The 26,911-nt window shown below is 37.6% G+C and overlaps 2 protein-coding genes across 7 annotated transcripts in view; one reads left to right on the plus strand and one right to left on the minus strand.

Moving 5' to 3' along the window:
* The window catches only part of micu3b (mitochondrial calcium uptake family, member 3b), a 50,400-nt gene that overhangs the window by 20,355 nt on the left and 3,134 nt on the right, over nucleotides 1–26,911 (minus strand). For 4 of the 5 annotated variants that reach the window (XM_055177665.2, XM_073854185.1, XM_055177664.2 and 1 more), the window contains exon 1: nucleotides 615–872. In XM_055177665.2, the coding sequence (XP_055033640.2) occupies nucleotides 615–872 (258 nt within the window). Of the gene's footprint in view, nucleotides 1–614; nucleotides 873–26,138; nucleotides 26,388–26,911 lie in introns of those variants that run through there. The other variant, XM_055177666.2, reaches the window with a different exon arrangement.
* Nucleotides 1,400–4,281, plus strand: fgf20b (fibroblast growth factor 20b). Of its 2 annotated transcripts, XM_055177669.2 has the most exons (4): nucleotides 1,400–1,501; nucleotides 2,470–2,874; nucleotides 3,077–3,180; nucleotides 3,372–4,281. In XM_055177669.2, the coding sequence occupies exons 2-4, from the start codon at nucleotides 2,607–2,609 to the stop codon at nucleotides 3,615–3,617; spliced, it is 618 nt and encodes a 205-aa protein (XP_055033644.1). In that variant the 5' UTR covers nucleotides 1,400–1,501; nucleotides 2,470–2,606; the 3' UTR covers nucleotides 3,618–4,281. The 2 variants fall into 2 exon arrangements, with proteins under 2 accessions (XP_055033644.1, XP_055033643.1); XM_055177668.2 differs by lacking the exon at nucleotides 1,400–1,501 and having other exon boundaries at nucleotides 2,243–2,874.

The raw sequence follows: 26,911 nt of genomic DNA on the forward strand, positions 1-26,911 counted from the left end.
TTTGCATGCATAGTAAAATTACCCTTGGGAGCCAAAGACATGTACTCCTGCCTTCAAATACATGCAGTAGTGAAAAAAGATTTTGTATGCCTGTTGTTTAACAAAAACACGTAAAACATAACAGCATCAACAAAAATATTAAAATCTGTGTATTTTCTCTGGGCGTTTTGTTTATGTTTGAATATTCCCTGAAACGCTATAGTTTGTCTTTTTGCAAGATAATTTTGCCAAATTACTACCCTTAATTAATACCCAAATACTCATAGGCTATCTTGATGTTTTAATCAAACTTAAGGGGTCATTAAAGCAAATATTGTCCAAATATCTCATCCGTCCATCACTTTTTGCTACTACTGTACATGAAAACGTCAATATGTACATATGTAACATTAAATACAAAATTTCTTTCATTGTTAGTTAAAAACAACAGTATAGCCTATAACCTGTCTAAAGCTTTGCAATGAAAACTGAATTCAGCACCGCTCTACTGGAGAGCGCCTTTACTAACACATGAACTCCACCAAATGTACAAGATACAAATTGGTAATAAAGTTATGGCACTGCCTTAAATTAGATTGATAATCTGAAGATTTGATTGAAATCTAGACGCATACCCTTTCTTTTGCATCCACCGCTGGCAGCTGAGAAATAAACGCACGCAGACCGTTCGCACCGTATCCACGTTCAGACGTTGAATTGTGTTGGTAATAAACAGCGAATCCACCGACAGTAATACACAGTCCGGTCCCTATACGCTTCAAAATAGATCTGTCCTTCAAGAAATATCTGTTGTTAACGTAAATGTTCAAACCATTAAGGGATACGGTGAATTTGTTTCGCAGAGCTAAAGCCCGACGCACGGCGGCCATCATGACTCTGTCACAGCGGTCAGATTGCGTTCACGCATCGCGAGATGAAATATGCAACCTCACCCGCGCGTGAGTGCGTGCTTCTACATGAACCCACTGGCAGCTCTATTTAAAGTTATATTTTGTTTCCTTTGGCTGTTCTTGGTTAGTAACATGTTGCCCTACAGCCTTCAGACGTCTGAATTTTGGTTTGTAAAAAACTATGGAGTGCGGATGATGTCTTTGCTGTCGCTTTCTCTCAGTCCCTTATAAACATAACTGCAGTTATGGTAACCATAGTTACTACATTTACGGTTACTACAGAAAACATATAGGGTATCTTTGTAGTAGCACTGACATTGCTAAATATAAATAAAGCAGTGTATGTTTACAGATATTTTTACCTTAATATACAAGAGCCTTGCATGATATAAGGATCTATATTGATTATAAAAATAACCAAACACTAAATCATTTGTGTTGTTTTAGCTTAATTTAATGCTCGTTTTCTGTTCTTCTGCTTTTTAAGTCATCTGGAGAGGTCCTCCTGAAAGTCTGTTAAAGCCCCCTAGTGGACCCCGGACTCCTGGTTGAGAAACACTCTAAAAAAATAACTAAATAGCTACTCTGTCCCTGCAATTGGAGTTACCATGGTAAATCATTTTCAATATTGTCCTCTCCTAGCCACATATTTTAATTATTCCATTTGTTACAGTAAACCTGCAGGTAACAGGTACACACACATGCAATGAATGCACATGCTCACTTATGGAAAAATATTGTACTATACTTTAGTATAGTACAATAAACTGTAAACTGTAGCACATTTTGTATTAGTGTAAATGCTATACTTTCTATTTATTCTGTTGTATTAACTATGGTGAATTGATGAACTGTATAAATAATGTCCATATAACCTTTTTTTTTTTTTTTGCTTTTTAATAGTTGGAAGAACCATTTTCCACAACAAAGAGCTGTTTGTGAAACAAAAAGTTTATTCAGAACCATGACGAAAAAAATGGTTCTTCTATGCCATTGTGTAGCACCTTTATTTTGTACAGTGGTACCTACAATAATTGTCTATTATTCCTAGAAATGACAGTTATAAATACTATGGTAATTATACTATACTATAGTGTACTAACATATACTGCAGTATACTTCAGTTTAGTTTACTGTAGTAAATACTGCTGTAGCCTATTTGTATACGGGTTACTAGGTTCAAAAACATAGCATACTAAGGTTTGCTATAATAGATACTAAAGTATGTCACAGTATTTGTCATTGCACATACAATTGTTATTGCTAAAGGACATAAAATCAAGGCTGGATCATATTGATGGCCCCGCCCACATCACCCACAGCTCTGCACCTGCCCCGCGAGCCACGCAGCCACTCACTGCGCAAAGCCACAACAACACATACCTGCTGCCTCATACCTGCTCCACATTTACTCATCAACATGAGTCCTTACTCTCCCAAAGCAACACTGGCAACCATGTGGATAACTTATGAGAGCAGATATTAAAAGATTTATAGAACTCTTCTGCACAAAGTCAGTTATTTGTAGTTTTTCCACGCTCCTTCTCTTCTTCACTGGATATTTTTGTGTAATTTATAGGATTTAACTGTTTTATGACATCAGCATGGATCCACTACAGGATATTATTCGTCGTAATCTATAGCTTTGGACAACTGGACAGTTCTGATCTAAATCAAGTCTATCGCTCCTGGTGAATTGGAGATTTACGTGCAGCTATGGGAGAGATCGGGACGTTTTTACAAAGCCTAGAAGGTTTCGGACAGGTCGGGTCACAGTTTTTTCTGCCACCTCTAGGAGAAAATCTCGGGTTGCTGAACGATCATTTAGTCCCTGCCGAGAGACTGTCACGGAGCGCCGCCGCAGATTTAACGCACTTGAAAGGGATCTTGCGCAGAAGACAGCTGTACTGCAGGACTGGATTTCACCTTGAAATACTCCCAGACGGCACTGTACAAGGCACGAGAAAAGACCACAGTCGTTTTGGTAATTACCCCCTTTAATTCTGAAATATTCAATAATGTGAATCATAATATGCGCTCCATCTGTAAAGTATCAATCTGTTAAAATGTAACTACGCAGTTTATGCACTTTTAAAGAAACATGCATGCAACTTTCTCACAGTACTATATGATGAGGGTTAAGACTTCAAAGAAAATCACTGAACAATTGATTTATTCTTCTCCAGGTATTTTAGAGTTCATAAGCCTCGCAGTTGGATTAATAAGTATCCGTGGGGTGGACAGTGGTCTCTACCTTGGGATGAATGACAAAGGAGAACTTTATGGTTCTGTAAGTACACTATTATCTAATGCATTACATTGTAATTTCTTAAAATCGTACTACTAAATTGCATAAAAAATGATCTTGCACAATTGCTGTTCCTCTTCAAGTCCAGTAGATGGCATATGTGATTTAATAATTCCATATTTTCTTTAAAATACTGTATTATATTAAAAGTGAGTATCTGTGTTTTTTCTTAGGAGAAACTTACAGCAGAATGTGTCTTTCGTGAGCAGTTTGAGGAGAACTGGTACAACACATACTCTTCGAATCTCTATAAGCACGGCGAGAGGGGATCAAGATATTTTGTGGCTCTCAACAAGGATGGCACACCACGTGATGGGACAAAGTCAAGGAGGCATCAAAAGTTCACACACTTTCTTCCAAGACCAGTAGACCCTGAGAAAGTTCCAGAACTTTATAAAGAGGTGCTTGGACACAGCTGAGACCGTCAGGTCGTTCCTAAATGAGGAGAAATGATAATGGTCACCTTTAGTGACATGAAAAGTGATCGATATCTGCTCTGGAGAGGCACAGGACAAAACTGATGGTGAAGAAAAACTGATGATCTCGAAAGACGTGCAGAACAAACATGAAAGCCAAGCTGTAGTTGTCCTGGTTGTTGATCACCTGTGTGATTTAATTGGCAAGCAGCTTGGCATGTCTACGAAAGCTAAACGGGGATCTGGATGTCGCTGCTTTGCTCTGGAAATATTTAGTATGGGTTAAGAAGGACTTGAAGGAACAATGTGATGTTAAGAGATGACAAAACTGGGACACTGAGGAACAGGAGATGCCATCTCACAAGATGTTATTTATACAGTTCTTGATACACATATTTATTATATGTATTTATTTATTTGAAAATATAAATATATATTTTTACATAAACGTAGGGTTTTTATGAGACCACACACAGTAAGAGGTGCTCTTTGAAATAGTGACAAGCTGTTCTCTTTATATGACAGAAAATGTACCTACTACAAAGTTACTTATTATCACTGCTATGACGTTATGGAGGGCAAGCAAGTATGTGATTGCAGATGTATGAAGAATGCCATAACACTCTGTGATTTTATGTGTATTTGTTTCAAACACAATTTTCTGAAAATGGCATGCTGCACAGTACATACAAGCCATTAAATCAAGTCTTAGAAAAAATGGTTTTGTTTGACATGATTTCTTACATCTAATGTGATTATTATAAAAAAAGTTTTTTTTAGGTTTTGATAAACATCAAATCTAATAACAAAAAGTAAACCAATCAAAAGCATCTTTTTCTAAGTTACCTTAGCCGGGACCTAGAATGCACTCATCAGCATCAGTACTTCAAGTGAGACCTTCTCAGGTAACAGCTTCACAATGAGCGAAATAAAAACTGACCTTTTCCTTTAGGTCATCCCCAAGGATTGTGATGAATCACTGCTGATGCCTAATAATGATACCTACTAAAAATGCCGGCAAAGTTATAAAGAGAAATCAGTCTTTTGTTTGCCATTTTATCACATGAATAAAATGAAGACAATAATACAGGATTTATATAAATAGGACAAGCTTTCAGCCACTGTTTTTAACGTAAAGAAAGAAAACCTCTGAGTACCAGCATTTTCACGTTAATCCAAGCAAGACACTCTGAGGAAGATGATATGAGATTTAAACACCATCAGCCAAACTTTTGTGAATGTTGTTGAATGGCTGAATGAGCTGGATTTCCACAACAATGACTAAAGAGGCACATCTATATACAGTTTCCAAACCTGCTGAGAGGATATATTATGTTGAAGCATGAAGGTTATGGTCTATGATCTCAGTATCTCTGTGATGGTGAGCCAGGGTCTGTGTTAAGGGGACTTTACCTGCGACTTTTTGCCAGTGTTACAATGTGGGATTTTCCCCATTTTACAACCACGCTTGTCAACAACAGGTATATAAAGGCGGAGAATAAGTGTGGATATAGTGTATAACCAGTATGGAACACCAACACAGACAATCTATATGCTTTATATATATATATATATATATATTCAATTGTGAAACGCCTTGTCATATAATATTAAAGGTCACGTTCTTTCTGATCACATTTTTTAAACCCTAGTTAGTGTGTAATGTTGCTATAATAGCATTAATACCTGTAAAATGATTAAGCTCAAAGTTCACTGTCAGGTGATATATTTTCTTTAAAGGACTAGTCCATTTTCTTAAAAAAAATCCAGATAATTTACTCACCACCATGTCATCCAAAATGTTGATGTCTTTCTTTGTTCAGTCAAGAAGAAATTATGTTTTTTGAGGAAAACATTCCATGATTTTCTCATTTTAATGGACTTTAATGGACCCCAACACACAGCAGTTTTAATGCAGTTTAAAATTGCAGTTTCAACTGAGTTTCAAAGGACTCTAAACGATCACAAACGAAGCATAAGGGTCTTATCTAGCGAACCAACCACAACTTCTCTTCTTCCTCCGGCTGCGTGACGCGCCAGCGTGACCTCACGTAATTGCGTACTGCCATAGAAAAGTCACATGTTAAATATATGAAACGCCATTTGCAGACCATTTGAAACAATAAACTGACACAAAGACATTAATTAATATCATTCGACATACAACAACATTGGAACGGTCCTCTTTCTTCACACTTGTAAACACTGGGGCGGAGTTTCGATAAGTCATCCGTGACCTCTTGACATGATGACATATTGCGTGAGGTCACGCTGGCGCGTCGCACGACCGGGGATAGACGGGAGGTTGTGTTTTTAAAGTGCATATTTTTTATTTTTCTTGTCAAAAATGACAATCGTTTCACTACACTGTAAAAATTTGCTGTAATTATGCAGCTGGTTGCCAGTAACTTACTGTAGAAGATAAAGACTGAAAATGTTTCATGTTCATTTAACTTTAAATAAACTGTTGCAAGTAAATAACATAAATGTAAAATCTACAGTAAGTTACTGGCAGCTAGTTCCCAGTAATACCCAGTAATACTGTAATTTCTCCAGAGATTTTTTACAGTGTAGATAAGACCCTTATGCCTCGTTTGGGATCGGTTAGAGTCCTTTGAAACTGCAATTTTAAACTCCATTAAAACTGTTAAGTGTTGGGGTCCATTAAAGTCCATTAAATGAGAAAAATCCTGGAATGTTTTCCTCCAAAAAACATAATTTTTTCTCGACTGAACAAAGAAAGACATCAACATTTTGGATGACATGGTGGTGAGTAAATTATCTGAATATTTTTTAAGAAAATGGACTAACCCTTTAATGTATAATGAAAAATAAACCATCTCTATACTATACACGCACTTGTTTTTATGCACAAATGCCACCATAACTATTAGGTTGCCACTTTAATGGATGTGAGTTTATGTCATGAAATACTCCCTGGCACTTGATAAACCAATATTTTTCTGTCTGTCTGGACTGAAATAGATGCCTTTGTCTGTCCCTTTAGCAGGTGGGCAGAGGCACTTCACAGGCAACACTTAAGTCCTTCATCCATAGCCTCTCTCAGCCCTGCCTCATGCACTTAATGGATGTACCCTTATATTCATCACCTCAGACGTAGCCTTAAAGAGCTCTCAAAGAAACCCTATCAGATAGATGTGTGTGAGAGAGAGAGAGAGAGAGAGTTGCACAGGTCCACAGACAGGTGTGTAAGTTAGAGATTTCTCTACCGACCCAGTCAGTCTCTGCAGGTGTTCCCTCAGCACATGTCAGCATGTCGTAGTTCTCTGATCTTCAAGGCCCTGTGTTTGTCAGCTGTGAATATGGGGCGGGAGTTCAAAATACAGCCTTGGAGGCTTTGTAGTCTGCGTGGATCACAATAGTACATAATTCATATCTTTACAGACCGAGGCAAGCAGCAAAGTCTCACCTGGTGTTTTAACTTGTAGTCTCATAGCAGATGTGTTTGCATAAGGGTGGTGTCGGGCAATATATTCAGCAACCGCTTATCTAGAGCTTTTTTTAGAAGGACAATTTGCAGTGTTAACATATAATCTTAGGTTAGAGTTTGAACATTATTTAATTACATTGAAACATTGATACTGTCAGAACAAATGGTCTAAGAAAAGTACACCTTTGCACCTAAAGAGTTGATATTAGTACCTCATATATACAAATTTGTACCTAAATGTTGCATATTAGAAACTTTTTAAAGGGTACTGCCAGAGTTACAGCTTAGGACCATTTTTTTCTGATATGAAATTGATAAATCATGTAATATCAAAGAAATCTTCTTGAAGAGTAACATTTTGTAGGTGTTAATGATATCCTATCTCACCTTAATGGCATGTTACATTTCTTTATTTTGTAGTGTATGCCTTAATACACTATATAAAGATGTTATGTTTTTATATTGACTTTTGGCTTTCAAGTTGTCAGCAATAGTTGAATTGTTGTTCTGTTGCTTGCATCTCTATGGAGACACCAGGACCGACTTGCACGAAACTAGTGGTTTCACATTTTAGGACTTTCTAAACACTAATGAAATATTTGTATGGTTTATTTAGGAATTGCCAATACTGAGTTTTTAACAAATTATGGGAATTATCTTTTGCAAACTACAATAGGCCTATAACAGAGAAAGAGAGGGGATTTTGAGTTGACTTATCTAACAATTTGTATGTGACTTATTATGCATTAAGAAAAAATAGCACCAAGGATCATAGCATAGCTCAGATCAATAGTGAAATTTTGAGTCTCTGAAATTGTCAATGTGAGTGTTGAGTAATGTGTATTTCATGTCTTCGACAGGCTTTTCCCCACCCCCAAACTTTTACAGATCTCACATCTGCTGAGCAAACTACTCCAGTTCTCCCAGAGGGGCTCAGATCTGGCCCTCTCCTTGGCCCATGTGTCCACATTATAAAGCCACAAATTAGCTCTTGACATTTGTGCACCATAATTGCTCCTCAAAAGCATGAGGCATCAATTAGGCTTCCAGCAGTGTGACAGCTTATCCCTATAGGACATGTCAGCTATTGGGACCAACATTGCCCACTGCTTAACCAGGCCGAACGCGGACAACCAAACGCATGTTTTGCTGGGTCTGTAAACAGAGATTGTATGACTTGAATTTTATAATTATGATCTGAAAATACATACAAATCATTGAACGAGAGCTCTTTAACTTTTCAGACAGCTAATAATTTTACATTGTTTATTCATACGACTTTGTTAATTTCCATTTCAATGTGTAATTGCATAAAAAATGCATTTGGAAGTGCATTTTAAATGGTGTCATAGATGTCTTTGATTCTCCAGCACAGACTTTTCCCACAAGGCTTCCTTAACCTTAAGGGTCAAAACAAAGGTCAATTGGTTAATTTCCATACTTTCCACCCAAAACATTCTTAAAGCACTCAGAGTAATTTAATCAGTGGCTTGAACATGCAATAACATCCCTGAGTCCAATGGAAAATCATTACTGTTTGTTTTACATGCTCAAACAAATATGACACTGAGATTAAAGCTATTCAGTTCACAAATACAACCTGGGGTGGCATATAGTAATGTTCAGTACTGTGACAAATGGTGTGACCAATAGTTCAACATATATTATAAGAAAACAGTTGCAAAACCCTCTAAGTGCGTCTGACATGTTTTAATATAAATGAGCATTTTTTTATCAGGCTATAATGTTTAGATTCAGTAATTTCACTTTAATGGTGATGAAAAGGTTATTAGTCAATAATTGAAATGCCTTATTTTCACAAATCTCACTTTAGTCATTTCTGTGTTTTTTAACAAATCTTTCGCAAACCCCTCTAAGAACATGCAAGCTTTTTGGACAAGACATAATAAACAGTTGCAAAATCACTTTAAAGAAACATTGAAATGATGAGAGTCAGGATTCAAAGAGTAAAAATGAAGAAACTGAACCACACACTAGGGGGAGCTGTGATTCATGTGGCTGCCACATTCAGGTTGTATTCAGGTCCAAGTATTCACAAGAAACCCAAGTTTGAATGTGAAACACGGTTGTTTAATATAAATTTTCCATGCCTTTGATGACTTCGCTGAAAACCCTTGTGGCGTTTAAAGCAGATTTGAACGTATTTTATGAACATATAATACCGAGAGCATTCGGTTAATATCATTTTCATTTTTAAAAGGGATAGTTCACCTTAAAAGAAGATATTTTGAGAAATGATGGTAAACACACAGCAGATAGTGACCATTGACTTCCAAAGTAGGAGTAAAAAAACATGATGGAATTTAATGGGTACCATCAACTATCCCTTTAAAGAGGTGGCGTTTAGCGGCTTTTGCATCTGAGCTCTTCATTTGTTTTTATGATTACATGGGCATCAGAATCAAAAAATGTGGATTGGTCTAGGGCTGCAACAACAAATCGATTAAATCCATAACAATCGATCATAAAACAAATGGCAACGAATTTCATAATCGATTCGTTGTGTCGCGTGACGTAGAGACGTTTAATTATTTTAAAAAAGAAAAACTTCAGTTATATGCGCGGAGCGGAGTGAACGCACTTGGTCTCTCTTGCGCACTGTTGCTTTCAGAGTTCGGCACCTCATAGACAAGGCGGAGAAAAGATAAAAAAACAGCGGAGGTAGAGGAAAACCATGTCCCAAACGTGGGCGCGTCACATGGAAGTTAGCCGGCAAAGAGGTAAACAAACAAAGACGACACGCTTATGCTTTATGGAACGACGACAGACGGTAAAAAAAGTTTTCAAACAAACTACAATGATATTAAACAAAGAAATAAAACTTTGAAAGAGAGTTGTAGGAACGCTGTTCCCCATCATGGACCTGTACGTTAAATCATTTAGGTACAAATATGTATCTTTGAACTACCAATATGTACTTTTGAAGTACTAATATGCAGTTTTTGGGTACAAAGGTGTACCTTTTTGAAAGGGTACTGTCCAGTGACAACTTTTGTACCTTTATTTCTGAGAGTAAACTTTGATCCCATCAAGAGAGGCTTCTTGATGGGAAATGCATCATAAAAAAAGTCTATTTGGCAGATAAAGCATACATGTGTATTTTTTGTGTTAGTCCATTTTTTAATTTATTATTGTAACAGCTCATGTATGTTCAATGAGCAACATGTTTGTGTAATTTCCAAAGAGTTTAGTTCTGTTTTGAATAAGGAAAATGAATGCTTTTCTTGTTTTATCCGATTCATTGATTAATCAAAAAAATTATCGACAGATTAATCGATTATTAAAATAATCGTTAGTTGCAGCCCTAGATGGGTCCAAAACATTTACTGGAGTAGATGCGATTCCGATTTTCTTGTATTCATGGTGCATTTTAACTAAACACTTGCTTTTATAGCCTAAAAGATTAGTTTACCTTGAGTGCAGTTGGCAAAGGTCGTGAAAACACGAAATGGAGTTAATTTGTATCGCCACTAAATGAGCAAGTGGAATTGAGGAAGCAGCAGCGTGTAAAACGCTTTAGCTAAAATGCAGAATGGAGTATAATTTATTAGGGCATTCCTCAAATGGAATGGATTTGACTGACAAGTGAACTGACACAATGCGATAAATTAGATAAAAAGGTGAAGGGGTCCAATATCATTGGTCTTAAAAAGTGGGTGGGTCTTGTCCCACCCACATATAATGGCCCAACCAGGTACTCATCACTAATCAAAATGTAAAGCAAAAAAATACTGGCAAATTAAAATCAAAACCACCTATCTAAACTATCATTATTTGTTAAAATGATAAATACTAAACAGATCATCATTTTATTTTATTTGTAAAGGCTTGTTAAGACAGCATTGCAAAGTTTACAGAGCCCATGAAAGGTATGTGCACTGTACACTGAATGGTTGCAAGTGAAAGTGGAAATGTGCGCTGTTAGCCATAAGTGAGGCGGAAAATTGCTAAGCCATTTGTCATTGTGCTCCTTGATGTGGAGGTCAATCAATGGATCCTTTCATGACAAGACTGCAGAAGTGAATGTTTTTCCACGGCCTCACCCCTTCACACCTGGACTGCCAGGTAAAATAACAAAACAAGAGAAATGCAAAAGAAAAGAGGGTTTAGCAGAGGACTTCTGTGTAGGCCAAAGAAAACTGATAGGTGAGAGGAATTTGTCATGAATCTTGGTACCACGATGGGTTATAATCTCCCCGAGTTTACACCTTAAACACAGTCACTGATCATGAATAGAGAGCAAACCCTTCTAGTGACTGTGGAAATCTTTGTGATCTTTACAAAATCTCACGCTTGATTGAAATAAGGACGACGTGCAGCAATGTGACATGGTTTAAGAGAAAAAATTGCATTCTTGCATGAAAATTTCAATGTACTTTTAAAAATAAAGATGCTTCACGATGCCATAGAAGAACCATTTTTGATTTATTAGTAGAGCTGTCACAGTTATGAAATTTGGCTGACGGTTAATTGTCCAATAAATTGTGAAAATTATTACGATTAATTGCCACAATTTTAGGCTTAATTGACATTTAACAATTAACAATTTTTTGTTTGTTTATGAAATAATTTTCACACATTGTTGTGATTATTTAAATTTAATCTTTTGCAAGGTTTATCTGGAAGTAAATATTAATACACATAACAAATATTTAAAAGTAATCTGATACTGTCTCGTTTATACAGGCGCTGCAGCTCCCCCTTGTGTTTTTTAGGAGATGCGCAATCATTGCGGTGATCGGAAATCATCACGATGAGGTCAAACAATCGCGATGAGACGATTATTTAATTATTGTAACAGCCCTATTTATTAGATAAAATATTTTTCATGAATGCATTGTTCGCATGCAAAAAGAAATTTGGTTTTAAATCAAGAATATGTCTTGCAGGTATGTGCGGTCCTCCATGAACTCTTTACCTTGAGGAAGAAGTTCAGAACTGTGTTTTCCTGCCTCAGCATTAAAACACTGCAGTAATCACGTTGTCATACATCCCAGATTAACTTTGATTTTAGTTCTGCTGCATCCAAGGGTGATGACAAATTGCTTGTTGTCTAAAGGCAAATATCTTTGATTTCTCTTTAATAACCCCATCAGAACCTATTGACATCCCCTGAGGAGAAATTATTTCCGCTTGTCAGGTACTTGACTGGATTCCAGTCGTCTAAATCAATAGTCTCTCCTCCCTTATATTGGGCCCTGTGCTTAAATCAGTTGTTCAGTCATTTCTAATAAAAAGAAGTAGTTTTGATGACAAAGATTGTTAAACCACATAAACTCTCTTTTCTGCCTACATCATCGTCAAACCAAATCCAAAGGATGTTTTTATTTAATGAAATCTCATTTGCACGGCCTGGTTCCTTTGACATCAAAGTGTAACTATCAAAAAGAAAGGCCACCTGTCAATGTGTATACATATGCAATTAAAACACTCCCATTTAAGTGTATAAATCATAAGGTTGAGCACTACGGGTTCTGACAAGCCATTACCAGATGTATTTGAGAGCACCACATCAGTTATCATAAGCATTATGGGGGTCACATATTAAAATGACTACATCCTGATGACATCATTGTCCCAGTTTGTCTAATTGGTTCGTTTATGAATAATTATGAGCTTTCTATTTGGTTCGTGTTAGAAATGCTACAATAAATGCGTTGTATGATGTACAATGCAACGTTTCAGAATTGCACCTCACCTATATCTTAAAAAGATTGGACCCGACTGGCCAGAACATGATGAGCTGTGGTGGTTGTGACCTACAGAAAGTAAGTGAACTTCAAAAAGACACTTCAGCACAACACTAAACTCCTTTCACAGCTATTTAAAGACCTTCTGAAGGAAGGAAATCCCCCGGCTCTGGGAGTCCCGTCAACTTTGGTGGCAAGTTTCAGCAATCAAACATGTCACAATCAGCTTGGTTATTTAACCAGAAATGCTTTGTGCAATGACACTATTGCGGGACAAATACAGACTTACTTGTTGAAGCGTTGCTTTAAGGAGATACTACAAAGAAATTTTACAAAGAGCCATACAGGCAACATTCTCATGATTTGTTATTAAATCACATTCATCTTCTCATTTGGTTGAGTCAAGCTGCATGTTATTTCTACTACAGAGGATATGTGATTGATGTGTTTTCAAGTTTTTGACACACTGAGTTCAAAATAAATTTGATGTGATTTCCCTTCTGTGTTCTGCTGCTCACAAAGCCTCAGGGCTGCAAATTTCCTCTGAATGACTAACACAAATTCAAATTAGAACAAATGTGCACCAGTTATAAGGTAATAAGAAGAGAACTTTTTGCATGTATTCATAGTTTTTTATCTAGCTTGGCAGTTCATCATGACACTTTAAAGTGACACCATGTCTTTGTTTTAAGTCAAGACACTAGGAAAATAAATTAAGCTGTAAAAATTAATGTAAAAAAAAAGATACAGATATAAAGAAGCAGCTGATAAGATTGACTTTCTGAAAAAAAATTTTTGACATTTTAAAGCACTGAACAAAATCCAAGCATGTCATGGAGAACTCAATAAATAAAACCAACAGGATCCATGGTTGTCGGCTTCTTGAGCACCGTCTTTTCTTGCCTTATCAGGGAGCTCAGGTAAAGAAGTTAATCAGTGAAGTACAAAGGGGACCTTTATTTTGGTGAAACCACTATGTTCTCCTATATCAAAGGCAACACAAGCTACCACAACAAGATGCTGCATAAGGTGATAAGATGTATAGCATCTGACAGGCAGAAGAATTTCTGGAAATGTGAGATTCTGAATTGTAAAGGTCACTCATTAAATATGGCTCGGGTCAAATCTTTCTCAAAAGGGCATTTCCTATGCAGGCTATCTGAATGTAAATTTACTTTATTAGATGCCATAACAAGTTCAAATAAACTTTAAGGTGTAGTTTCCCAAACAGGGTTTATCCTAGTACCAGACTAAAATGCATGTTTGAGCTGCCTTAATTTAAAAAAATCTCGTACTGATATATCTTAACTGTGCAAAAGTCCTAGGCCACCATGCTACCATTAGATTTGTTGTTTTTGCAATGTTACAGTGATCATATATAATTATTTCTCAGTCTCTTTACCAGAATACAACCAGAAAATACAAAAAAATTATATTAAAAACAGTATAAAAGTATAAGCTAAATGTGTCAAGTATTTAGGGTAAACTCCTCTTCCACTTGAACAATAGCAGGAAGCTGCAAGATCTCTTCAACCTAAAAAAAAAAAATCCTAATTTCTAATTCTAATCGAATGACTTCAGGACTTCCGTCTCCACAAAAAAGCTCAAGATGTGTTTAAGGCCAAGAGAGGTCACACTAAATACTGACTGATGCCTGAAGAAGACATTTAGTTCTGAAAAAAAAAATTGTTTTTAATTTTGTGGACATATTTCCTGTATTTTCGGTTTGTATCCTGATAAAAAGAGTGAAAAATAAATATGGACGGACATTAAAACTTTGCTTAAAACAACAAAGCTGGTGATAGTGGCCTACTTTTGCAAAGTACTGTATATGAGTGCCATTGTTTTGTCTTCAGAATTGTTTTTTGTAAGGTTTGCAAAAAAAAAACTACTTAAATGTCCTAATATAATTAAAGGAATATTCCATTTTCTTAAAAGAAAAATCCAGATAATTTACTCACCACCATGTCATCCAAAATGTTGATGTCTTTCTTTGTTCAGTCGAGAAGAAATTATGTTTTTTGAGGAAAACATTGCAGGATTTTTCTCATTTTAATGGACTTTAATAGAGTCCAACATTTAATACTTAACTCAACACTTAACAGTTTTTTTCAACTGAGTTTCAAATGACTATACACGATCCCAAAGGAGGCATAAGGGTCTTATATAGCGAAACGATTGTCATTTTTCACTTTTAAACCACAACTTCTCGTCTAGATCCAGTCGTGATGCGTCAGCGTGACCCCACGCAATACGTCATGACGTCAAGAGGTCACAGAGGACAAATGCGAAACTCTGCCCCAGTGTTTACAAAGGTGTTGAAAGAGGACCGTTCCTATGTTGTTGTATGTCAACTGATACTAATTAATGTCTTTGTGTCAGTTTATTGTTTACAATGGTCCGCAAATTTGCATTTTATATATGTAACACGTGACCTCGCTACGTCACTACGCATTTACGTTAGGTTGCGCTGGACCGGACCTAGACGAAAAGTTGTGGTTTAAAAGAGCATATTTTTTATTTTTCTTGTCAAAAATTACAATCGTTTCGCTAGATAAGACCGTAATCCCTTGTTTGGGATTGTTTATAGTCATTTGAAACTCTGTTGAAAAAACTGTTAAGTGTTGAGTTAAGTATTAAATGTTAGGCTCTATTAAAGTCCATTAATATGACAAAAATCCTGCAATGTTTTCCTCAAAAAAACATAATTTCTTCTCGACTGAACAAAGAAAGACATCAACATTTTGGAAGACATGGTGGTGAGTAAATTATCTGGATTTTTCTTTTAAGAAAATGGAATATTCCTTTAAGGCCTAGTCCTGGATTAACCTAAACCCTGTCAGGGAAACCGCCTCATACACTGAAAAAAAATGATTAATTCAATTTACTCCATTTTTTAAGGTAAGTGGTTGCAATCAATTTATGTAAGCTACATTTAAACAAAAAAGATTAGTAAAGTAAAATAAAAAACTTTTGTTTAAATGTAGCTTAAATAAATTCATTGCAACCACTTACCTTAAAAAAATGAGTAAATTGAATGAATCATTTTTTCAGTGTTAACTTTAATATTTTCTTTTTTAATGTTTAAGTTGGAACTAATAACATATCATTAATAAAATGTAAATATATGTCAGCTCCTTAATTAAATGCATTTAGACACTAATTCCAAACGTTAAGTCTCCCTCCTCTGGTTTGAAATAAATACCTAGTAATTAAAAAACAATTTGCAGTTGCGTTTTTCTTTCTTTGAACTGTTTAATCTGAGGTTAAAATGTTATTTCTGTGAAGCGCTTGTAAAAACTTCCTGTCGTCTGAATGTAAATTCGGCTCCTGAGACCAATCTGACCCCGGCTGTAATTATCAGGGAAAATTGCAGAGTGGTATAGATAGTTCCCACCGAAATGTAGCGCTATGGTCTTGAGTAATGGATAAGCAATAAAATGACATCCTCTTCCTCCAAATAGAGATTTTAAATCTAAAGTCATTAAAATGGTTAAGTTTCACTTAATCTTTTAATATCCTTGCCATATAGATCCAGTGGAGATACTGCAATCGATCAATGACGGGTGAGAAGCTGAAGAATGCATGTGCCAGCGTTTTCATTACAGAGAGGGCTCACAATGACCAAGTGCCTTACATCTTAATTATACTATAATATATGCACACTCCACGCTGGCCTATGCCCTTCCATAGCCCTGTAGTGCTCACATCTTTACCCGGTCCAAAAACGAAAACATTTACTATGTGTCCAGGATTTCTAACACATCTTTAAAACAGTCACAATCAACTAATTAGTCCAAATAAAGAAAATAGGATGACATATTAAATGAATCATTCTGAAATGTATTTATTTATTGCTATTTATAAGATTATATTGACTTGATTGAATAAAATAAAGTAACTCAGCCTCATGTAATCTTAAAATGAAGGTGACTCAACTTTTACATCTATATTTAAGGAGCAATAATGGACATGTTGAAACTAATGAAAGTGTGCAAGAAGACAGTAGTGTTGCAAAACTTAGATTCACTTAATAACAATCCCAATATACTTGCACACCACAGATGTTTTTATATAGAAATGCAGTCTAATTTTAGTGTGATAGACAGAATGACAGGACGGAGATAAACGTTATTTGATTGAAACATAAAAGTTACTGCCTAGTGACACTTATTTAGTTTCAACCAGCGATTCACTGCAAAAAAACAAGACCAGTGGGTATGCACAACGAAAACACCCTTGTGTTTGATTGGTATAAGCTGACAATTTGTGCAAAATCAGAAAAAGATATTCTGCAGGTACCAACCTGGAGCTGGTTTTGATCCAACCCATAGTACAAAAAGCAGATTTTGCAAACCTCTGCACAGAAACATTGTACTTTGTGGACAAAAAGAGATATATTTCTGTTTCAAGGTCATTGCAGACATGCAAGAATTAGCAGATCAAAGTAGATCTCCATGCTTTTTAGGGTTTTGAAGAGCTGAAGTGGTGTTTAGTCTGACATTCTCCCTGTCACCGTCAAATCCTTGAGCTTCGTAGGTGAGCTTCAGCTATGGTGACCAATCACAGCGGTGTACACAATGCATTGCCTCGAGGTGAGAAACAGTAAGGTTTATGTTGTCACTTTTCAGGCATCATATGTTTTTCTTTTTAGTATTTCTTGCTTACATTCTTGTGCACTTGTCAAAAAAGAAAAGAGGGAGGGGGAGACTTTTCTATTGCTGTAAATTGTTTTGGCTCAGTGGGATCATGGGAATGCATTCCTTACGGTATTAGTCATGTATGTACATTTCTGTGTGCATGGTCACCGTGAAACAGGGAATTAAACATGTAGTGATGAGAAATCCTATTCTGTCAACAAGAAACAGTTATGCCATGTTCAAGAGCAGCTATAGTGTTGCACTCTGCGGTCCTTCTTTGTGCGCCCGAGAGCTGAATAATGTCTAAATTACAACTGGAACAAAAGATTCTTTTATACAGGGACCCCTGGGCTGAGATGACAGCTATAATATTGGCCTCACTGCATACAGGTAACATTCAAGGTAAGAGGAAATAGCCTTTTTAAGCTTGACATTGATGTTCACTGACATGCAGAACTGATAACACGGGGTTGCTGTGCATTGTGGGATATATGGGGGAAACGTTAGATGGCATTAATGCTGTGCTATGCGATGGAGATAAGAGGTAGGAACAGGAAACGTCTTATTGTGTGGAATTTCGAAAGTATACTGCAATAATACTGCAATATATTAAAAAAGGATACTATACATGCCATTTATAATATATGATTAAGTTATTTGTTATAACTTAATTTATTGGTAAATAGATTTGCAATGGAGAAAATGTTAGGCATAAGATTGCACTGCAATTATTTTTATATAAAGGTTTATTTCAACTTAAATGTGCAATGTGTACGTTTAAGGAGGATCTCTTGACAAAAATGCAATATAATATACATTACTATATTATCAGTGGTGTATTGTTTTTGTTACCTTAGAATGAGACGTTTTTATCTAGATACACAGATACACACGCAGGTCTCCTTACATGGAAGTCGCTGTCATGTTTCTACTAGGAGGTCTTCACGGGTCTACATAAGTCCGAAAACCCAAGTCAAGACTCAAGACCCGAGCGGGTTGGCGTCTAAAAGTTTCACGTGTGCCTCGGACACGGTCGTGTATAATAATAGCTTGACCCAAACTATCCTGCGCGTGCATCGAGATCTTTTCCAACTCCCCCTCTGTTTGCCAAGAGCGCTTGCGACAGCGCGTGGCTGGCGGTAGGCTAATTTTCGTTGAGACAGACCTTTCAATCAATTTTGAATGCACATTTTAGTGGTTCCCTTGGTGTCGTTGTCAGATAACAAAGGAAAATAAATAAAGCAGCGTGCCAAATTGGATGCAAGGCTAACCCTTAATTTCCACTGACTGCGGAGCGGCTGCGGATCCGCTGCGGAACGACGGCGAAGTCAATCGGTTTCCATTCAAGTCAATGTGTGTATGTCCACTGACTGGGTTCTGAATCCGTTACAGCTCCGGCCATCGGCAGCCCTCCGGAACAAATGCGCAGAGCATCTATTTTTGCCGGATGCTGGACAGCTCCTCAGGGCGGAGCCATGACTATATCGCGTGATCATACCTGAACGAGATCTCGTGTTGTGATCTGAGCTGGTTTGTAAAAACGTCATAATTTAACGTCATAAGGGCGGAGCCAGAACTAGATATTGCGCGATCATCACGTGAATTTGCGAGACCTCATGGGTCCTCGTCACTTCAGCACGAAGCCGCTCTGCAACAAATATGGAACTGGTGGGTATTGGCGGAGTGCAGAGCTGTAACACAGTGGAGCCGATCTGCAGCCGCTCCGGAGTTGGTGGAAATTCGGAGTAACAGGGTTTCTTTCTGTCTGGCTGGTGTGTGCGGGGATGCAGACTGCACACATGTTGGTGCCGTTTACATTTGGGTACGCGTTAAAAAAACTGGTGTAATGTTCTCGGGTTTGTCTCGGTTTTGGTCTTTCTTTAAAAAAAATTAATGCAAATTGGGTTCGGGTAAAAAGTGATTCGGGTCATTTCGGGTCGGGTACATTTCTTTGGACCCGAGGAGATCTCTAGTTTCTACAAAAGCCCTAAACGAACAAACTGTTCTACAGACCGCGTTTCGTCCCTTCGATGTCTCTACGATGACATGTTTGTCCTGTGGCAGCTAGCGTAGCTTCTCATTGGGTTTCGAAATTGAGATTAGTTGCAATTCGAAATCTCACCACTAGATGCCGCTAAAAAGCCTACATTTAGGGGTGTCACAGTTCTCCAAATCCTCGATTCGATTACTTTTTTAATGCTAAGGTCACGATTCAATCCGATTCTCGATTTTTAAAAATTTTTAAAGCAAAAAAATGCTATGCCATTTTTAGACTAGACTTTTATGAAATATAATATCTGACCTTGAACCCGGAGATGCCCTGCCATGTTAGTTGTGCTGCCAGTGGGAAAATATGGTACACGCCCATACGTTATAAAACGAAACTTTCTGTCAGATGAACATCTGTCGGTACTTTGCACCTTAAAAACGCGCTTTTATTACCGTCAGACGAAATTGTGGAGACTATACCCCAATAAGTTAGCCTGGGTGCCAGCCGATCTTAGCCCCGCCCACAACATTTTAAAAGACGGGAAGATCCGTCTGGGGTTTCTCCGTTGAGGAGCTACTATGCGAGACCCAAAGCTGGTCGACCAATCAAAATGTCAGGGCGGGCTTTATACGATGATGGACAGATGATCAACAGTTACGTAATCAACCACGTCACCAAAGAGCGCGTGTGTTTAATCTATTTACAACAAAATGGCTGCCGCTGTAGAATTCAAATGTGTGGATTCTGACATTGGGTCTGTTCTAAAAGATATCGACAGAGCATTGATTTTAAAAGAGGAACAGAGAAACGCGATCAAGGCATTTGTTGATCGGAAAGATGTTTTTGCCGTCCTTTCTACGGGATTCGGCAAAAGTTGGTCGCACTTATGGAGGACCAATTTAAAGAACAGAAATGGGTATCACGGCAATGCAATTCGGCGTGCATGACGAGATGGATATAATTATATAATATATAATAATTATATAATATCCATTTTTTAATTCAAAGTTCGAGGTTGTGACTTAATTTCACAATCGTGACACCCTTACCTACATTACAAAGTTGAAACAAAAAATATGGGTTCCTAATAAAAACTTAAACAAATTTCTAAGACTGACTATGTCAGCATCTTGTGCCATGAATCATCAGGTTTTACACAAAGCCCATCCAACTTAGGTGCATAATCAAAACGAATGCCAAAAACATCACTAAATGTCACATTTCCACTCAAATTGTTATCTTTACGAAGTCATTTAAAAGTGCAAAACATTGCATTAAATAAAAAAGTATGCACAATAGGAATATATGCATACATGTCATGTTTTTGTCTGGTAAGTCTTGAAATAAAACACGCTGTATTATATAACTGTAACAGAAATGCCAAAAATGTCAAAATGTAAAAAAAAAACAGAACTGCTCACAGAGGAGAACAAACTCTTCAGACAGAAGCTCCAGTTCTCTCTCATCATACAGCCTGTGCCTGCCTGTCAACCCATCCTGCCAACTGCTCAGCCTTTCAGCTGCCCCTGCTGCCAACATCATGGTGCTTTGGGGGGGAAAAATAACACAAAAAACTGATGACAAGCTCCTTTCATTGCACTTATCATTGCATTCTATCTAAAATCTAGATGAGCCAGACAAAGCGCCAGCAGTCCGTCGGCTGCTAAACAGAGCTTTATCATTCTCAGCATAAGGACTTCGGGCTCATATCATGCTACCTTTCTTCCTGTATGTGATGATCTCCGCCTGGTGGTCCGCACATCTACCCTAAATATCGCATGATGACGCTCGACATTATCCAGCAGAGATATCGCGTGTTTTAAACCTCGGTGGAACAAACACGGAGGAACAAAGTCTTGCCGCAGACCTTGGAGCCACACACGCTACTGCCTGCTGATGGATACATTGTGGTGTTGCTTTCAAGATAAAACAATAAAGCCACATGTTTCATCAGCAAACACAATGTAAAACCAATGCGGGCCGCAGTCGGGGCAACCGAGCATCTAGCATGTTTTTGTGCTATATGCAATTTCATCATTTTTTCATTCTGGTGAATGACACATGATTGATGCCAAGATTAAAGTTTCTGCACCAGTAATGTCAAAACATCCATTACTGCAGCTGACATACCAGCACATGGAAAACTTCCCACAAAGCTTTTTTCTTTCAGATGTAACATCTCAACCTCGAACATCAAAGGAGACAGGGCCGCGAAAACAGCGGGTGTGAGCCGTTTCAAAAAAATTGTGAAGCTCCTTTTACACTCTTAAGACCCACCTTCAGTCTACTCACAGCAACCTGTTCACCAGTCAAAACCACATTGAGCGTGTGTTACATCTGGACCACCTGGAGGATGATTTTATATTGTTAAAAAGCCTTTAGGGGCTCTGATACTCCTGGACGAGATCCTGTCCTGTCTCTTTAAGCCCTCTCCATAGCACAATCATCCTGCATTGACCATTGATCTCTGCGGCCTGTTAGAAGATGTGTATCGTAAACATAGAGGGCAAGATGAAGGTGACTGGGGTTGGGAGGGATCTTAAACCCCACCATGTGTTTAAAACTACCCTTAAAAGGTGCATGTGGATTTGCCTGAAGGTGTTTTTCAAGTTCATATGGAAAGTTTACTTAAGAAATAATTTCACATTTAGAGGCTATAACTTTGTCAAAATTTAATTTCATGTTTATAGTTCAGACTTTGAAAGTCATGTGTATACACATAAGATTTGTTACAATGAATACACTGAGAGAAAAAATACTACAAAACTGCACCTTTTCTGTCACTGGGGTGGTACCCTCAAAGGTTCCCTTTTGTACCTTTATGGGTATACAACACATTGACATGTTGTACCTTTTTGGGCACAATAATATACCCTAAGGACCTATTTTTTACCAGTTAAATGTTAAGCTAGAATTATAGTCCCGTTTTTACGCAAACGCAAGTGTCCGCCGCGGTGCGCACCATCAGATTTTTCGAACTGTGCGTTTTTGTACATTTTAGTCACGCCTGCGTATATAGGAAAATGTAGTATGTAGCCCATGGGATGCACTGCATTTTGTTGCAATGCGCACGTGTCAAATGTCTGCGTACATGAACAACTTACAAGTCAAATAAAATATGCTTTGCAAGGCTGTGCATTCGCCTGTGCACATACACGTAAAAACATACACTCCAGGCTGTAGGGGTACGTACAAAGTGAATCTAAAAAAAATAATAATGAAACCCCACCCCTATTTGCTTTTCACAGGGGAGAAAACAATTCATTAATCTGCACTGATCATTGCTGTTTTTTTAAACACCTGGCCGATGTCCTATAGTAGAGAAATTGCTTTTATCTGCTGATAGTGATTATAAGCCGATATATATCGGTGCTATATGGGCCTTTTCAATACCAATAGCCATGTTTAATCTGAATTTGTATCTTATATATTTAAGACTTTCCCCTGCATCTGATAGGTAATTGTTAGGAAAATATTTTACAATTAAAGAAAAATGAAAGAATATTCGCGGGAAAAAAACATGATCTGCACAACCAAGCTCCATAGAGCAGCCAAATCAAACAGATTTCAAACAATCATTTATGCTGTTTTGTGGTTAAGATTATCTGCATGCACTTAAACAATACAGTAAAAGGCATCTGGCTCACAGCCAGTCTGTACTTTCCAATGTAGCTCCAGAGCTGCGCTTTCCTGCTTGGATCCACGAGTGCTGCTTTGGGAAACCCCTTATTCAGGCCAAAAGTTGTTTCATGTAAAGCACACGGCACTCCTGTAGTGAAGTTTTTTTAATACTAGTTGCTACTACATGTTTTACAGTACCTCCATTAAAAACAACAACACATTAGTAATGTTATTTAAAATTGCATATATTATCATTTTATTTTTTTTAATTAATTAATAAATTTGTTTATCATATCATACAATATGTGCTAAATGAATACAGCGTCTGCTAAATGAATAAATGTGACCCTGGACCAAATTAGCAAACCTTTAAGTAGCAAAGGTTTATAACAATAGCCAAAAATACATTGTATGGGTCAAAATCATTTTTCTTTTATGCCAAAAATCATTAGAATATTATGTAAAGATCATGTTCCTTTAAAATATTTTGTACATTTACTACGATAAATATATAAAAACTTTTATTTTTGAGAGTGGATGCAATGCTAAGGACTTTCTTCATATTTAGATTTTTTACACCATCAGATTCCAGATTTTAAAGCTCACGTAACACACGCTGTTTCTGCATTTCTGATATCAATCTGGAGTACCTATAGAGTAGTATGACATCCTTTATATCTCTGAAGAGTCTTTAGTTTAATCAGATTTATAAAAGAAATATTAGCTTTAACGAATCTTTCCGATAACGTACGAAAAAATGAAGAAGGAGGAGTTATAACACGGGAGGAGCGAGTACGAGTCATGCAACACTATACAACTCTTATAACGTATGATTCACTACATGTTCGTGTCATTTATATAATATACACGCGCCTATTTCCAACATAAGACAGAAGTCTTACTTACCACGTGTAACTCGTCATGACCCGGTTCTGAAAATCCACCGCATCAAACACACACGCAAAACTCCGCTGCTAATCCGGATAATAAACTATATCCATTGTTTCCATAAGGCTGGATGTCTTCTCCTTACATCCAAAAACACACTTCTTGTTGTGCCATTGTTGACTTTTGAAATTAAACAAAGCTGAGTGGCGTGATAAGCTGTTAGCAAGCTCTAGCGTCTCCCGCTGACTGACGGCTGGGCGGGGTTTTCCGGGGGAAGTTTTCCGGCGGAAGCCCATATAAAGAAGTGATACGTATCGAAAACCCCTGAAACGTCAGTTAGAACCGTAATCGAAAAAAATTAGCCGAAACTTGTACGAACCCTGGCGAAGTGCATTCGGCACAGAAATACTCTGAAACACGCCCAACTGCATTTTTGACACTTTGCCTACGTTTAGCATGAGGAAACAACTCTATAACTGTGTTAATAAGTCAGAATGCTTGAAATACCATTAAACCCCCCCTTTAAAATAGTTGTATCTCTGCCAAATATTCTTCTATGTTAAAGGAAAACAACACAGTTTTTCAATATTTTACTATGTTCTTACCTCAACTTAGACGAATTAATACATACCTATCTTTTTTCAATGCATGCACTTAATCTTTGTACAGTGCGTCATAAATGTGTTAGCATTTAGCCTAGCCCCATTCATTCCTTAGGATCCAAACAGGGATGAATTTAAAAGCCACCAAACACTTCCATGTTTTCCCTATTTAAAGGCTGTTACATGAGTAGTTACACAATTAAGTATGGTGGCACAAAATAAAATGTGGCGATTTTTTTAAGCGGACAAAAAATGAGAACTATATTGTGTGGCGGAAGAGCACTTAGTTTGCAGCACTTCCACCTCTGGCGCAGTAATATTGATGGAAGTTTGAGTGAGAGGGGGCAGTTGACTCTTAAAATTGACCCTTATGACTGGTTGGAAAACTCTTTTCCAACAAGAACAAGATTTTAAACACTTTCATGATAACTAGAAAAACAGTAATGGTTTTTTTATATACCTAAAGAGCAAGTTTTCTTATAGAATAAAAAATGCCAATCCCACAATCCCACACTGCCTTTAGGCCTGATCAAAACCATCTCTCCTTCAGTATTTTTAGCCAAAATAGAAATAACTCGCTATTTTTAACTGCCGCCAGCGTTGACCTTTGAACCCTTTAAGTTCTTCCTGGTTTTTAAAAAGGGTGTTAGTGATGGTAGAGGAGCATAACCTTCTGATTGAGCTGAAGTACATCCTGAAGGATTACAAGAGCTCCAGAGCAAAAGTTGTTACCCGGCATCGCTTTAGGCTACCTGGGTCACAGCCCACCCACGACAGGGGATACCAGGTCAGAGGAGCGAGCGAAGAGCCCTGCTTTCAGATACCAGAGAAACTCCTCAGTTAACGCATTACCCCAAGGGCATGATACAATATGTAAACTATAGATGTGTAAACTATAGATGTGTTTAACACAACATTGCTTCATGCCAAATGCTTTAACAATGCGGCTTGGAAAACTCCACATTTGAAAGTTCATCGTTCAGGGCGAACACAATTCCACATTGTTGATTTCAAAAGAGCTATTCATAAAAAGGAATTATCGTGCTGGACATTGTAACAGAGTTTATTTTTTACGCATTCAAAGACAAATTATACAACAATCGACCCTGTAAATTAATGGGGGATTTGTATAGTTCACTACTAAAAGACATTATTCAGCAGAAGGAAAATGGCAAGTAGTGTCTCCACAGCACAATTGCCGGTCTCCAAAGCTATTGTTAAAAAGTTTTTGTTTTGACTATAGGGCAATAGAGGACTATATCGCATCTATTTACCCTCCGCTACAGAACTGGGCGGTGCTCTTGACTGCATCGTGTCATAAAAACTAGCTCTCGTCTACACAGAACAGCTATTAAGGATTTGAGATCCACGATAAGAACAATATTCATGAAAACTTCCCAGCCAACATATGATAATGAACAATAGCAAAATAATCCTTTGGATTCAACACTGAAATACAAGCTCTTAGTAGGCTGCCATGACCTAAAGCTTATTTAAAGGCATAAATATAAACCGTAAACTATTATTTAAGCTGTAAAATGATAAGATGGAACAATGTCTGGTGTGGTAAGTACTACAGTACCATTGCCAAACCAGCAACCCCACCCTGTCCAGAGCTTACCGTGGTGGTGAAGCACATGCAGTGGCCCTGTTCTGAAAGCCCTCATGTCCGTCACTGGTGCCTGGAAGCGTGTCCAGCCATCCCGTCACTCTGTCAGCAACGCTGCCTCTCGTGGCCCGAGATAAAACGCTCCCGATGGGGCCTCCAGAAGAAGTGGCTCACCCTTCTTTTAGGACTTATGTCAAAAATGTTTCAAGCCGGGTAATTTGCTACAGTCAGCGTTCCTTTCTCTGCTTACTTCAAAAGCATCTGTGATAAGAAAAGAGACAAAATGAAAGAGGGGAAAATAGTGTTTAGTGGCGAGTAGCGAAAGATTGAATTCTTGAGGACTGGGATGGACTCCGGAAGAGGTGTCACCACGCCAGACCGAATCGCAACATAACAAGGAAAAAAAACCATGCGGTCATAAAGTTTAAATGTTGTGTGACCCTGTCTGTGAAATCTTAATGATGAGATTCAGAGCGTTAAAGGCCACATATTATGCAAAAATCACTTTTACAAGGTGTTTGGCCATAAATGTGTTGGCGGTGTGTGAACACAACAACACAATGAATCCACCCTCTCCTTCTTTTTTAATCCCCATTAAATCAAAGCAGTCTCATTATCGTGGGTTCACACCAGATGTGTTTGAGGCGGCAAATTCGCGTCTACAGCGTCTAGTTTGCCACTTGAACATTTTGAGCTTACTCGCTTCATTCAAGCGTGAAAGCAGCGCATGAAATTCTAGTCATCGAGACATTCTCACGGAAATTCGCGTCATGGGAGGGGCTTCT

Source organism: Misgurnus anguillicaudatus, chromosome 16, assembly GCF_027580225.2.
Source record: "Misgurnus anguillicaudatus chromosome 16, ASM2758022v2, whole genome shotgun sequence".
Classification (NCBI taxonomy): domain Eukaryota; kingdom Metazoa; phylum Chordata; class Actinopteri; order Cypriniformes; family Cobitidae; genus Misgurnus; species Misgurnus anguillicaudatus.